General features: G+C 47.4%; 2 protein-coding genes across 2 annotated transcripts; both read right to left on the bottom strand.

Annotated features, from left to right (window-relative positions):
- Positions 1–2248: 2248 nt before the first annotated feature.
- On the bottom strand, positions 2249–7707 carry KRT32 (keratin 32). The gene is made up of 7 exons (XM_006901628.1): positions 7237–7707; positions 6497–6579; positions 6229–6385; positions 4839–5000; positions 4631–4756; positions 3205–3425; positions 2249–2381 (listed from the first exon to the last, which is right to left on the bottom strand). The coding sequence occupies exons 1-7, from the start codon at positions 7705–7707 to the stop codon at positions 2249–2251; spliced, it is 1353 nt and encodes a 450-aa protein (XP_006901690.1).
- A 2852-nt stretch (positions 7708–10559) lies between these two features.
- KRT35 (keratin 35) lies at positions 10560–14134 on the bottom strand. The gene is made up of 7 exons (XM_006901629.1): positions 13664–14134; positions 12776–12858; positions 12403–12559; positions 12134–12295; positions 11692–11817; positions 10986–11206; positions 10560–10707 (listed from the first exon to the last, which is right to left on the bottom strand). Exons 1-7 carry the CDS (start codon positions 14132–14134, stop codon positions 10560–10562), a joined length of 1368 nt encoding a protein of 455 aa, XP_006901691.1.
- Positions 14135–14450: the final 316 nt, after the last annotated feature.

The raw sequence follows: 14450 nt of genomic DNA on the forward strand, positions 1-14450 counted from the left end.
GAGCCCAGGTAGCCTAATCAGTAAGGAGTCATTCTGCCAACCCCCAGGTGGAAGATTCAAATCCACCAGCTGCTCTTCGGGGAAAAGAGGCAAAATCTATGTGGTTTACAACCTCCTGGCTGGTCAACCATGAGTCAATTCCAACTCAATCACAATGTGTTTGAGACACTGGAGAACAGAACAAGGAGATCCTCTATGGTTTAAAATCAGGGAAGGTGTGTGTCAAGGTTGTATCCTTTTACCATACCTAGTCAAACTGTACACTGAGCAAATAATCTCAGAAGCTGGACTATACGGAATAAGAAGAATGTAACAACAGGATTAGAGGGAGACTCATCTTCAACCTATGCAGATAACACAAACTTGCTGGTTGAAGGTGGATAAATCTCAAAATACTTACTAAAGGTCAATGACATTATGGATTTCAGTATGGAACATACTCCAATATAAAGGGAACAAAAATCTTCACAACTAGACCAATAAGCACCATAACAAATGGAGAAAAGATTGAAGTTGTCAAGGATTTTCATTTCCTTGGATCCAGTATTAACACCCATTGTGCTGAAGTATTTGAAAGCAATTGACATATTTCAATGGGCAAATATGCTGCCAAGGGCCTCTTTAAAGTACTAAGGAGCAGGGATGTCAATTTAAAGACTAACGTGATCCTGGTACAAGCCATGGTACTTTTCAATTGCTTCCTATGCATGTTAAAATTGGACAATGAACAAGGGACACTGACGAAGAATTGAAGCCATTGGACTGTGTGCTGGTGAAGAATGTTGCCTATACCAGGGACAGCCAAACAATGAGCAAATCTGTCTGGGACGAAGGGCAGTTCAAGTGCTCCTTAGAGGAGAGGATGAGAAACCTCGTCTCACATACTTCGGGCATAATTTCAGCAAAAGCCAGATCCTGGAAAAGGACATGATGCTTTGAAAAATGGAAGGTGGTGAAGAAGAGGAAGATATTCAATAAGATGGATGATGGGGGAAAACCAAAACACTAAATCAGTGTGCTTGTGTGGGAAGAAAAAAAAAAAAAAGATGGATGGTGCAGTGACTTCAACAATGACTTGGCAAAGCATAGATTGTGCAGATGTTTCTTTGTCCTTCCAATGTGCATGGAATCACTATCATAGATATCACTTTGATAGTTAAAATATCATGGCACGACTCAAGCTAAGGTCCTCTCAATCACCACGTACACTTGGTAAAAGCTAGACAATGCAAAACGAAGACAGAAGAATGGATACATCTGAATTGTGATGTTGGCAACGAGTATCAAATATACCTGGAAACTACCAAGAGAAGAAAGAAATTGATCTTAGGAGAAATACAAGCGCAATGCTCCTTAAAAGTGAGGCTGAAAACTTTCAGCCCACTTACTTTGAACATACCACCAGGAAAAGACCACTTTAAAATAACACCATGTTTGACAAAGGAGAAGGTCAGAAAAATGAGAGAAACCCTCAGTGAGATGGACACAGTAGCCACAACAATGGACTCAAGCATATCAATGATTATAAGATGGCACAGTACCAGTTAACACTGTGTTCTGTTCTACACAAAGTTACCATGAGGCAGAGTTGACTTGGTGGCAACTACCAAAACAAATGCAGAAGACTTTCTGAATGGATGAATAATAATCCCATTGTACCAGCTACAATGAGGTTGGAGGGTGAATTTTATTCTTAACATCAGTAGTTTGGCCTCCGTTTCTGGCATAATTATCTCTCTTCTCCTTTTATTCTTTTATTACTTGGCTAAGGACTGATAACTTGGTTTCAACTGGTTTGTAGCATGTGGGCCCTTTTGGTGAAAGCCTCGCAATTAATTCTATGGAAGCAAGAGGGATGTAAAATAAATCTAAAATTTGGCCACATTCCTCTTGGACCCACCTAATTAGAGTTGGCTCATGGCTGCAGCAGCCTAAGTGACAAAACATAGACAGCTGTGGTTGCAGGGCCTCTGAGTGAGGCTTTATTCACCAGTTACCTTCCAACACATACTCTCTGAGGCCACACAGAAACATCACCAGAAAGAACCATTCACCTGTTAGAAGTAGAAGAAAAGCAGAATCTGTAAAATGATAGCTAGGGCTCCCTGAAGTATCAGCACCTTGCAGATGTCCACATCTTGGTTCTTGCTCATGGTGTTCCACATTGGTGGGAGATGGTCCTGCTCTGCGGGGAGCCACATAACTGCCTGGCTCCAGTCCCTCTGGGACCCATCAGCTCTAAGGGACTTCAGTAGCGGCCTTGGGGACAAGGTGTGCAAGGCACACAGACGGTGCGAGGCACACAGACAGTACGGGGCACACAGGGTGGGCAGGGTGCAGAAGGAGGACAGGTAGGAGTGGAACACGGGTTACTGGGCAACCTGTGGAAGAAAGTCACATTTGGGGCAGGATTAGAAGTCCAAACTCAAAATAGATCCTGGTATTTCTACCTCCGATATCCCTCAAGTGCATCTTTTGCATACCTTTTCCACCTAACCGCTCTAGATCCAACTTGCATCATCTTTGTGCTGGAGTTGAGTTGTCTCTCAGGGTACCAACAGCCTCCAAAGTGGTCTCTCCAACCCCATTCTTGCTTCTCAGCTTAATGGCCAGAGCAATTGTCTACAAACATGGATCTACTCAGACCTCTCCCTGGTTCTCCTTTGCACTTGGGATGAAGAGCTGCTTCCTTAACACAATATGTGTGGTTCCTGCATGATCCTGCTCCCATCTCTGGTCCCGTTTTCACTTCATAGCTCTCTTGCTCTCTGACTTTCAGGTACTCTGATCTTCTTCAACTTTCTCCAAAGACCAACCTGCTCAGGTCATAGGGTTTGTGCTCTGTTTCCATTTTCTACAATGTTCCTCGCTCCCAACCCACCTAATCAATTTCTATTCTTCCAAAAGCTCCTCTTCAGAGACCAACTCAGCTGTCAAATTCTCCATAAACCTCCTCTCCTGGTTCTTCCATGTCTAATCACAATAGTAGCATGCATGACACCATTTACCTCCATTATAGTTATTTCTGATTATTCTCTTCTGGTTTGTCTCCCCTACTAAGCAGTGACGTTTAAAAGGGCAGTAGTCATGTCTATGTGCACACTCAACACTCTGACACTGTGTTAGGCATACAGTAGGTATCTAATGAGACTACACCCACCCTTACACACATCTCTCTCTACAGCCTCAACTAGGCCCACGTACTTGCAGTCCTCGCTCTCCAGCAGACCTCTGTATGTGTTGATCTCACACTCCAGCCGGGCCTTGACATCCAGCAGCACCTTGTACTCCTGGTTCTGACGCTCCAGGTCACAGCGTATGTCAGCCAGCTGGGACTCCACGTTGCTGATCATGCACTGCATCTGTCCCAGCTGGGAGCTGTAGCGCGCCTCCGTCTCAGTCAGCGTACTTTCCAGAGAGTCTCTCTATGGGAAAGGAAGCATGTAACTGAGAAATGAACTATGTTCCTTGACCTGATTCTAAAAGAACCTAGAAAAGGCAAGTTTTTCTCTGACATTTAAGTGACTGTGGAAACTGAAGCACAGAAAGATCGAGTGTCTTTTTTTAAATTTATATTTTATTTCATCACATTCCATTTCATTTTTACTGATCAATTCAATGTGCAAAATATATCCTAAATCTGACCACTTGTCACCACAAGGGTCTTTTCTGTTCAAGTTTAAACAGCTAGTAACTAACAGAGCTATGTTTTGGCCCCAAATCTAAATCCCTTATTCCTTCTACAAACTTAGTCTTACTCAATCTTTGAATCTGAAGTTCACCAAATATGAATGCCCCACAGTATCAAAACAGTCGCTCTTAACTATTTCTTGAACACCTGTATCAATCTTGGATAGAAAACTTCACAGTCACATGAAATAAATTTGAAATAATCTCAAAATCTTTGTCAAATAGAAACTGGTGGAACCCTAGAGACTATGGCCCTTAGCCTAAGCCTTTTGAGCTTGGAACTGTGTTCACTTTTGTGGCACAACTTTCAGCCAAACAATAGACAAAAGTAGAGGGTGAACAATAATGCCAGGGAGGTGTTCAGTCCTCAGAACAGTAAGTAACATAAATTCAAAAGAGCAGCACTTGCCCAAGGACGAAGTGCAGAAGGCAGAAGAGAAAGGATGCATGGGAACAAGAACCAAAGAGACAGTGGGAAGAATATTGTTCAACATGGGGATTGTATTCAATGTTGTAAAACAAATCATAGATGAAGAGTTGGATGAAATAGCAATCTGCTCTGTAAACTTACACTCAAATCAAAATTTAAAAATATATCCATGCCCAAACCCACCTCAGAGAGTCCCATTATTTAGCAAAATAAGTGAGCACTGAGATTTTTTAAAACTCATGAACCAGAGGTTCAGAAAGACATGCTAAGCATAGAATAAGTGTTCTTGGGGAATTGTGTCTGTCAGTGCCAGTATTATCTCATTAGGAAGCTGCCCCTTTTGTCTCTGAGCCGGATCTTGGAAGATAGCTCCCTCTTGGTAAGACCATTTGCAAGCTCATTCATGGAGGCTGAAATCTAGGCCTATTCTTCCTCTTTCACAAAAAAGCAAAAACTCAGTCCCACTGTGAATTCTGAACTAGGGAAAAGGGCCCACCCAGCAGCACTTACCAGGCTGTGCTGGGCCTGCAGCTCAATCTCCAGTGTGTTGACGGTCCGTCTTAGATCAATAATGTCAGACTGATAGCTCTGAAGCTGCTCAGAGCTTGTGGCCACTTGCTGGTTAAGCTCCTCCATCTGCAACGGGAGGAACATGGACAGAAGTTGGGGGTGCCTTTTCAAGGACACTGGGAGACCAGTCCAATTGCAAGAGGCACACCTGTGTGTTGAACCATTCCTCCACGTCCCTGCGGTTGGTCTCCACCACAGTCTCATATTGACATCGCATCTCTTCCAGCATCCTGTTTAGGTCCACGGGAGGAACAGCATCCACCTCAATGTTCAGACGGTCCCCAAGTTGACATCGAAGGACACTGACTTCCTGAAAAGCAGAAGATCCCCAGGCATGTATGAAAGTCACACAGTCCCTAGTTGCCTCCTAGGAAGACATGAGATGATTAAAGAAAGGCTAAGGGTTCTCTGTTTTAGAGTGGACTTTTGAGGACTCTGGAACACTATCTTTACAGTATCTGGAGGGTCTCCCACTTTAAAGGTGCCTCTCATTGCTTTGACAGAAGACAAAAGTGTTATCAAGATGCTTGTTAGATCTACTTGGGCTGAAATGGGAAATCCACTGTTTGGCATTTCCAGCCCACCATCCTGTGTCTATCTGGGGAACAAAGGTGTTGGGAACTTTGTTTTACTTAGTTCAAGACCCAGGTTAAATCAAGCACCTCCCAAGACTTGGCTTCCAAAGAGAGAAAGTTGTCACCGAGGCTGTGGAGTGTGTGATAAATGCCTCATTAGTGCTTTCTTGGAGCAGTTCCCGACTCTCTGTTTTAAGTAGGATGAGTCAGGCTAATGCCCTTCTGGGTGCCTTCGGGTGCTCAGTGAGGACATGGCGGCTGATTGTTACTCTACACTTAAGGAAACTCAGCCAAGATTCAGAGACATTTGTTCATTCAAATCCCAAATCAAGAGGTCAACTCAGGAAAGAAGAAAAAATAAAAGCACTAGGGTTCAGGTGGGCTTGGCAGTTCAAGATATCTGGGGGAGAGAGCTTTCCCTCCAAAAAGGAATCAGAAAGTAAAGGATTTGCCTGCACCTCTCGGCTTTAAGCACATAATATACGAACAGAAGGGCTGGGGAAATGGAGACAAATAAAAGAAAGCAGTTGCAATTCAACGCTCCCTTAGAAGAAGTGAGCCATTGCTTCCCCCAGTCATCCAAGCTGGCAGAGGTGGATAGGCCATCCCATTTAAGTTCCAGAACACCACCTACCTCCAACACACCGCTCTCCTCCTTGACTGGGATTCTTACGAGAAAAGCAAATGCAATCACCATGAGCACTTGGCATATGCCCACCCAGGAAATGCAGAAGGAAAGGGAACTGGCATTTCGTAACCGTGACCTCATTTCATTCTTACCATACTCATATATGGCAGTGTACAAGTTTTACAGATAAAGTAAAGAACCCTCAGACAGATTAAATACATCAAGTAAAATCACAGGAAGAATATACTTTAGGCCTGGGAATGTCAAGTTATGTCTATCCAACCCCAAAACCTCCATAGTCTTTCCAAGCGCTTCAGCTTGACTTTAGGGCTCACCTCTTCATGGTTCTTCTTGAGGCACAGCAGCTCCTCCTTCAGAGACTCCACCTGGGCCTCCAGGTCAGCCTTGCACAGGGTCAGCTCGTCCAGGATCCTGCGGAGGCTGTTGATGTCGGCCTCCACCAGCTGCCTCAGGGACAGCTCCGTCTCATACCTACACAGGGGCAGAGTCAGGAACTAAGGAAGTGGAGAAGAGGGAAGGGGTTGAACAGCCAATGCTTGTCCAATACCCCATGAAACCACAAGAAAACTGCCCCAGACTCACTTGGTCCTGAAATCATCTGCAGCCAGTTTGGCATTATCAATGTGCACGATCTTCCTGGCATTCTCTGCCTTGGTGTGCAGAATCTGGGAGCCCGGGCACACAGAAGGAAGAGAAGAAGGAAAAAGAACTTCACAAAGAAGACAGTAGCCCAATCTTGCAGTCAACCTGCAGAAACTCCCTTTCTTTGAGGCATTAAGGGGGTTCCTAGTCCTGGAAAAACTTTGGATTTCTTTTTCTAAGTTCCTGAGTTTTTCTAAAGCCAATGGCACATTTGGATATAGTGATAACTTGGAAGACTTTTGCTAAGTCTGAGGTCATTCACAAGCCAGAAGAGTCTTTGACAATCACACAGACTGAAAACTCACCGCCTTCAACATGAAAGCTCATGCCAGGGACTATTCCTGGCATTTGACTTGTATCCTATCATTAAATCCTCTTGACATCTCTATTGGTTAAGAACGATTATTGTCTTCATTTTACAAATGAGGAAACTGAGACCTGAGGAAGGAGAGGGAACTCCCAAAGTCACCCAATGAATCAATAGTGTCATTGAGACTAGAACTCAAGTTTCTTTCCGTGCCGAAGTCTCTGGCTTAGCGTTTAAATCACAAGATTAGTCCTATGCCCTAAGGAGATACCTCTTCCCTAAGCAATGCTTAATAAACTAATGAGATTAAAATTGAGAATGCCATCTATTCTGCATGTCTCTCCAGTGAGTCTGTTCCCCTACTGGCCCTCACCTTCTGCTGGAACTCCTCAATGGTCCGGAAGTAGGACTGGTAGTCCGGACCCAAGGTGGGCACCTGAGATTCACAGGCCTCTTGGATCTTACACTCCAGCTCCGCATTCTCCTGCTCCAGCTGCCGCACCTTCTCCAGATAGCTGGCCAGGCGGTCATTCAAGAACTGCATGGTCTCCTTCTCATTGCCATTGAAGGTCCCTTCGCCGTACCAGCCACACATACTGAGGGAACTGACTGTCCGACCACTGGTAGGCCGGCAGGAGCTAGGCAGATAGGGCTTGGAGAAGCAGCTGGATGGCCGGTAGGTGGTCGGGATGCAGGCAGCAGGCATGTATGCCATAGGCTGGCAGACGTAACCCAGGCACATCTCAGGCCGGCAGCTCACACTGCTGGAGCAGACAGAGGAAGGCCGTGGGCAGCTCTTGAGGGAAGCTGGTGAGTTGCTGGTGACACAGCAGTTGGAGGTCATGTTGGGAAGTCCACTTCTTCTCCGCTGTGACGACCTGGATTGCTAATGTGTGAAGACCATCCTGCCTGGGCCTTTATATACACTTGTAGTGAGGGGGCTCATGGTAGAAAGTCGTCATGGGATTTACACTTAGCCTCAGAGGAAGCTGCTAATTAATTTGTAATTTAATGTCCTATAAGGAGTTCCTGTCCTCATAAAAGTGGCCAAGCAGGTCATTTAACTAAAGTAGACCTCTGGGTTCCTATCATTGATCTCCAGGGGGGAGCTTTGGGACACATCTTTAAAGGAACAATTCCAGGCCTGGGCTCTCATTACTAGGGCTCCCAGCCAAATTCAGTGACCTAGTCACCATGCTCCCACCTACTCCAGCCCTGAGAAAGGCCACAGTGCTGTGGAGCAGCAACCGCTTTAATGAGGGCATTCCCTGTGGGCTTCTTTAATGAGGAAATGTGTAGGTGGCAAAAAGCAGCATCGATACTGGAAGTAGTATATATCCAAGGAAATGGGCCAGATGGTATCCATTGAGAGAGATGGAGAAGAACCTCTGGGTCTTTCTAACACACAACATTTTTCCTGCCAGGGAGGCAGAAAGCAGTATCAGGGAAGAGAGAATTAACTTGAGATACAGGCAGGAAATCTTAAACACTAAGGACCCACTGAGAAAGGGAGAAGTGAGCATCCCTACACTTGTAAAATCAGATCAACATTATGAGCCTGTTCATGAGGCAGAGGCTCTATCTTGACTGTCTCTGGCTCCTCCCTTACAATTACCAATGCGCCTCGCACTTGGTTGCCAGGTGTTCGATTATTGTTTGTGGAACAGATTAGGGTTGAACAAGCTAGAACAAGCTCTACTTTTACTTTCAGAGCTGGCAAACACAGAGGGCTTGCTTCAGGACCTCAGAGACGACAAACAAGATGAATCAGCTCCCTTAAGAAATCACATTTGTGGTCCTGGGTTGGATGATGTCAGGAGGCCCACAGCAAGTGTGTCCAATTATACAAGGCTTGGGCATTCCCTTAAGAAAGCAACATGCTAAACCAGTGATTCTCAGTCCTCGATAGAATAGTCGTGGGTGCAAACATCCCATATTTAATTGAATCAAAGTGTACTATCCTGAGGGAGCTCTAGCAATCTAGTCCATAGGACTAGGGTTAGACATTGCTGACCCAAAGTCTCTGGCTATTCAACTCCACCAGAGTTTCAACTGGAAAAAGATAGGAAATCTCCCCCCATGTGATTTACAGTCCCTGAAAAATCCACAGAAGGGTCAGATCTGAGTTGGTTCCAACTAGAAAGCAATGGGATTTGGAGGGAAGGGTTAGTTATACTGGGGCTTTACTTAACAGGTGAGGAATCTCAAACAGGGCTCAAGCAAGAGAAAACCAGTTCAACGCTCTCCTTAGAATTGTCATGTCACCCCAAATATACTAAATCAGAACCTAGACTTTAGACTCTGATTAAGTTCTCCTGGGGATCCTGTAGGTTTTGATTCTGTGTATCTGAGGTGACTATGTGATTTCTTAGCAAGAGGTCAAAGTCTACTGAACTGGTCTGAGGCTGTGGTTTCAAGCTTACATTGGTCCAATCTGTTCTCCAGCTTTGTTGCCATTAGCGTTCTTTTAGCATCATTAATATTACTTAGCAATCACTCTGGGCATCATATAAAGAGCACCTAGCCATGGGGTATCAGAGATGATGAGAATGGCATGCCTCGTAGGGACACTATGAGTCTTAGTCAACTCAACAGCACCTAACAGCAATCACAAACCCATGGGGTACAACTTACTATCCTTTCTATCTTAGAAAGCTTTACCTTCACCCATCTCCATTGCACCTGCGTGATTAATGGAACTGGGTATTTTTCCCAGTTTATTACAAGCGGATATTCTAGGCCCAAGGGAGTCCTTTAGGACAAGATTCTAATGGTTTATATCCGTGTGGAAATACTCTGGACCCCACAGGCACTTGTCTTATCAAATGCCAAAAGCACACAAGAACAGGCAGAAGCCTCTGGCTCACTAATTAGGCTAGAGATCACAGTGGTAGGCTCACTATCCCGTCATCATCTGTGACAGGACGTGCACTCTTGAGGGAGTTTACTAAATCAGAGGAGCTCCAAAAAGGGACCACAATGGAAGAAGCCAGTTGATGTGAACCCTTCTTTTTGAGTACCCTGAGTGTGGGGCACTGTATTAGTGTTGCTGTTTTTGTGAGGGTAACCTGTCCTAAAGTGCTTCAAATTATACTGCTTTCCGTTTTATCCATCGTAGTCTGGGATCCTAGGGTGATCATGTATACTAAGCTGAATGAGAGGAGAGATCTGATGACACTTGTCACCATTATGGAATCTTGAAGAAAGATCTTCATCCGGAAAGCCAAGCAGAAAGTATAGTTAATGAGGAGATCTCGCTTTAGGTCTCTCACTGACACATCCCCCAAATAGGAGCTTAGTGACCCTATCATGTCTCCATTCATCTGCCAAGAGTCGCCCCTCTGAACACAATAAAGACGCGATCAGCATGGCTATAATGGCACAAATGAGGCCAGAGCAAATGTGTTTTATTATTTCATCAATAAAAGCCCTCGATTGCATTTCAGAACCTAAAGGAGCAACCACCAGGAGGAAAACCTGACCCAGGAGGAAGCCTGAGAACAGACCCAGCACCCATTGAAATGATAAGGAGTTGAAGCCCTTAGGGGCAGCCTGGTTTAGTGGCTGGCTTTGAGAAGCTTTAAGGTGTGTGTTTGCAGTGAACCCTCCCAAGAGAAGAGGTTGAGTTTTGAGGGTTAGGACTGAGTAAATGCCAGGCCTGGAGACAATGGCCTTGGCCATATGGGTCAGCTGCTCTCAGAACCTGCCCCCTGGGCAAGGCACACAAATGGGACGTGGGCTGCAGTTCATTCGGGGCGTGGCAGGGCTGCAGGAGGCAGTTGGAAGACAGGGGAGGCACGACTTGGAGGGTGAGTAGTCGGAGGCACACGGGTTACAGGGGAGCCTAGGAGAAAGAAAACAATCAGATTACTGTGATCCCAAGAATCCAGAGCAGATTCCAAAATGGGCAAACTGGAAAACACCTTGAAGACCACCTCACCCCCATTTTATCCATGAGAAAACAGAGACTCAGAAAGAAGGGAGTTGCTAGGATCACATGATAAATTTGTAATAAGGTTAAACCTAAAGCTGAGAACTTAGGACCCCTCCTACTGGGCTCTTCTCAGGTACCTGGTTGTCCCCCCAGAACTTTGTGGCTTGCATTCAGACCAGGATACTCACTTGCTGTCCTCGCTCTCCAGCAGCCCCCGGTACGTGTTGATCTCACACTCCAGCCGGGCCCTCACGTCCAGCAGCACCTGGTACTCCTGGTTCTGCCGCTCCAGATCAGCCCGGATCTCCGCCAGCTGGGACTCCACGTTGCTGATGAGACATTGCATCTGGGCCAGCTGGGAGCTGTAGCGCGCCTCCGTCTCAGCCAGGGTGGATTCTAACGCATCTCTCTATGAAGGGAGAGGACATATAGGAATGAAGAGAGATCAGAAGTCAGAGACAGAGCTAGTACCGTGCACTTAATCCATCTGGACCTCAGGGAGGCCTTAACAGTCAAGATGGGGAGTTCAGAGATTCACTCTGAGCTAGGACGCCTCCTGTTCCCTAATCGGACATCTCCTTTGAGATAAGCCAATTTGCCCCATAGCCTCCTAGACAGCATTTCCCCTACTTCTCTTCTATCATTTGGAAAGTGTATCTACTTGCTTACACAAATACAGGAGCTCCTGCCAGGACGTGTTGGGTGCTGTAGGTCTCCTGTCTTTTACCATCTGTGTCTTGGGGATAAGCCCTCATTCCCTCTTTTCTGTATAGAGAAACCCTGATGCTCAAAAAAGTGACTCCCTGGAGTCTGCCTTCCATAAGGAGACACATGGAGGGTAGGAGGGATGCTCGTGTGCTGCTGAGTTTGGTCCAGCAGTGGCTCAGGGCTCACCAGGCTGTGCTGGGCCTGCAGCTCGATCTCCAGAGAGTTGACCGTGCGCCTCAGCTCAATGATCTCCGCCTGGCAGGACTGCAGCTGCTCCGAGCTGGACACCACCTGCTGGTTCAGCTCCTCGGTCTGCAACACACACAAGGTGTGATCAGGAATGCGGGGTGTCAGTTTCAGAAGTCTCAGCAGAGGTCACTTTGAACCCCAAGTCACAGAGAATCTTTCAGATCTTTCAGATCACCCAGTGCAGCCTAGAGCACAGCAACCTGCCCAAGAGTGAGAACCAAGATCAAACCAGGGCTGGGACAGAGCCAGTATAGGTTCTAAAGCATCTCTGAGGACCATTCAGGACTCGGGCTCAGGCACCTTGGTCCAGAACCCCAGGGTGACTGGTGTGTTTCTTGTCATATGTCCCTTCTGCCCCAGCTGATTCCCAAGTCCCCACCTGCGTGTTGAACCAGTCTTCAGCATCTCGGCGGTTATTCTCCACCAGGGTCTCATACTGGCACCTCATCTCATTCAGGACACGGTTCAGGTCAACAGGTGGGGCAGCGTCCACCTCAACATTGAGCCGATCACCAAGTTGGCAGCGCAGTGAGTTCACTTCCTGTGGCACAGACCAGGATCATGCCAACTTTCCTACAAGTCTGCTTTGCTCACCTCCACCCCCAGACAAACCTCCACCTCTGTGCCCACCTTCCCCCTCATGCTCACCTCCTCGTGGTTCTTCTTGAGACACAGCAGCTCCTCCTTCAGAGACTCCACCTGGGCCTCCAGGTCGGACTTGCACAGGGTCAGGTCGTCCAGGATCCTGCGCAGGCCGTTGATGTCGGCCTCCACCAGCTGCCGCATGGACAGCTCTGTCTCATACCTACGGTCAGAGAGGAGGGAACCTGATGCCACATTTCCTTTCTGTATGGAAGTCAGCTCCCACTTAATCAGACCTGGCTCTCTGAGTCCTGCTTTAGTGACTTAGTGCAGACAAAGCCTTGAATCTGAACACCACCAATATCCAGTCCCATCCGTGCCCAGCCAAGGGGTGAACAGAAGGGAGAGGGCACCGACCCCGCGTCCCTGGACAACTCACTTGGTCCTGAAGTCATCTGCGGCTAACTTGGCATTATCAATCTCTACCACCAGCCTGGCATTCTCAGCCTTGGTACACAGGTTCTGGGGAAATAAAAAAGTGGGTTCCGTGAAAGAAAGCATGATCTGGTGAGAGCTGCCCAGAGCTGGCACAGACCCTGAAGGGAGGAAGTCATCCATTCCTAGACTCTCGGTGGCTGGGACCCTATAGGTCCAATGAGAAAGGGATAAGGCCTAAAACTTCTAAGCTGTCTTCTAATACAATGTGTCTGTCACCTGTACCCAGGCATCAGAGAGAGAAAAGCTTGGAAATGCGGCAGGAAAGGCACTAAACAGTGAGGAAAAAACTCCTGTCTGTCTCTCTTGGCAGAATGGGAGGCCTAGGCACGCTCCCATCATCAGGGTTCTCTGTGTTTCTCTGGTCAAAAACGATCCTTCTCAGGACAGGGGTGACTTAGAGGGGTTATAGACTGGGTAAGAAGGGAATTTCTGTCAGGCTTTTCCTTTCCAGCCTCAGTCAGTTATGAGACATCGGTGTTGTACCAAAAACATCAAATCAAACCTAATTTTTAAAGAAAGCGAGAAAATTAAGATCCAGGGAAGTTAGCTGTGGTACCAAAGGCCACACAGCCAGTCAGTATGTAAAACCAGCGTTCATATTCAGGCTCCACCAACGGCCAACTGGGTTGCCTTGGGGAGTCACTTAAGCCAGCTGAGCCGCAGTGTTCCCATCTGTAAAATGGGCTAATGAAGCCTCCTCCCTCGGAAGATCACTAGGAGGGACGAATAGAGCCAGTGATGTGAACATGCGCTGTGACCTCTAATGTGCTCCCTGGGGGCCCAGATACCACCACAGTCGGTCATCAGCCTCCACTCTAGACCCCCTCACCTTCTTTTGGAGCTCCTCGATGGTCCGGAAGTAGGACTGGTAGTCCGGGCACATGTAGGGCACCTGCTGCTCACACCACTCCCGGATGCGACACTCCAGGCTGGCATTCTCCTGCTCCAGCTGGCGCACCTTCTCCAAGTAATTAGCCAGGCGGTCATTCAGGAACTTCATGGTCTCCTTCTCGTTGCCATTGAGGATACCCTCCCCGAACCAGCCCCCACCCACACTGCAGCTGGTGGCAACACCTCCTGCGGGGAGACAGACCGTAGGGAGGCAGCTGGCCACCCTGTAACTGCTTCTGCCCAGCCCTGCGGAGCATGCGGAGAAACCCTGGGGCCCGCGGGAGAGGCTGGGGAGCCGGCAGGAGCTGCTGGAGTACACCGTGGACACGCGGTGCGAGCCCCCTCCAGGCCCTCCCAGGCCCTTAAGGGACCTCGACGAGAAACTGGCCTTGAGACATTTAGAAGCCATGGCCTAGCAGCAGCCTGGTCACAGACGCTAGAACTGGGACCAGGAACCCCCTCAGAAGCAGAGGTAGCTCCTCGCCACGGATTTATATCTCTGTCCCAGTGGGCGTTGGCTCTCACAAAGTCTTCTTTCCTCATTAAAGTTAATACCACTTTCTACTAGAACCCCTCATTAATGTGTTCTTTAGCTTCCCGTGAACACTTTCCTGCCTCATAAAAAAGGAGCCCCGTTGGATTGACGGCTGTGTTGAGACTCATCACCACCTCGTGTTGCTGGGAAGACCAAGTCCCCGTCAGTTCTTCAAAGGGCCTGTCATCAG

The sequence above is a fragment of the Elephantulus edwardii genome, unplaced genomic scaffold, assembly GCF_000299155.1.
Source record: "Elephantulus edwardii isolate Elephantulus edwardi_28Jun2011 unplaced genomic scaffold, EleEdw1.0 scaffold00340, whole genome shotgun sequence".
Classification (NCBI taxonomy): Eukaryota; Metazoa; Chordata; class Mammalia; order Macroscelidea; family Macroscelididae; genus Elephantulus; species Elephantulus edwardii.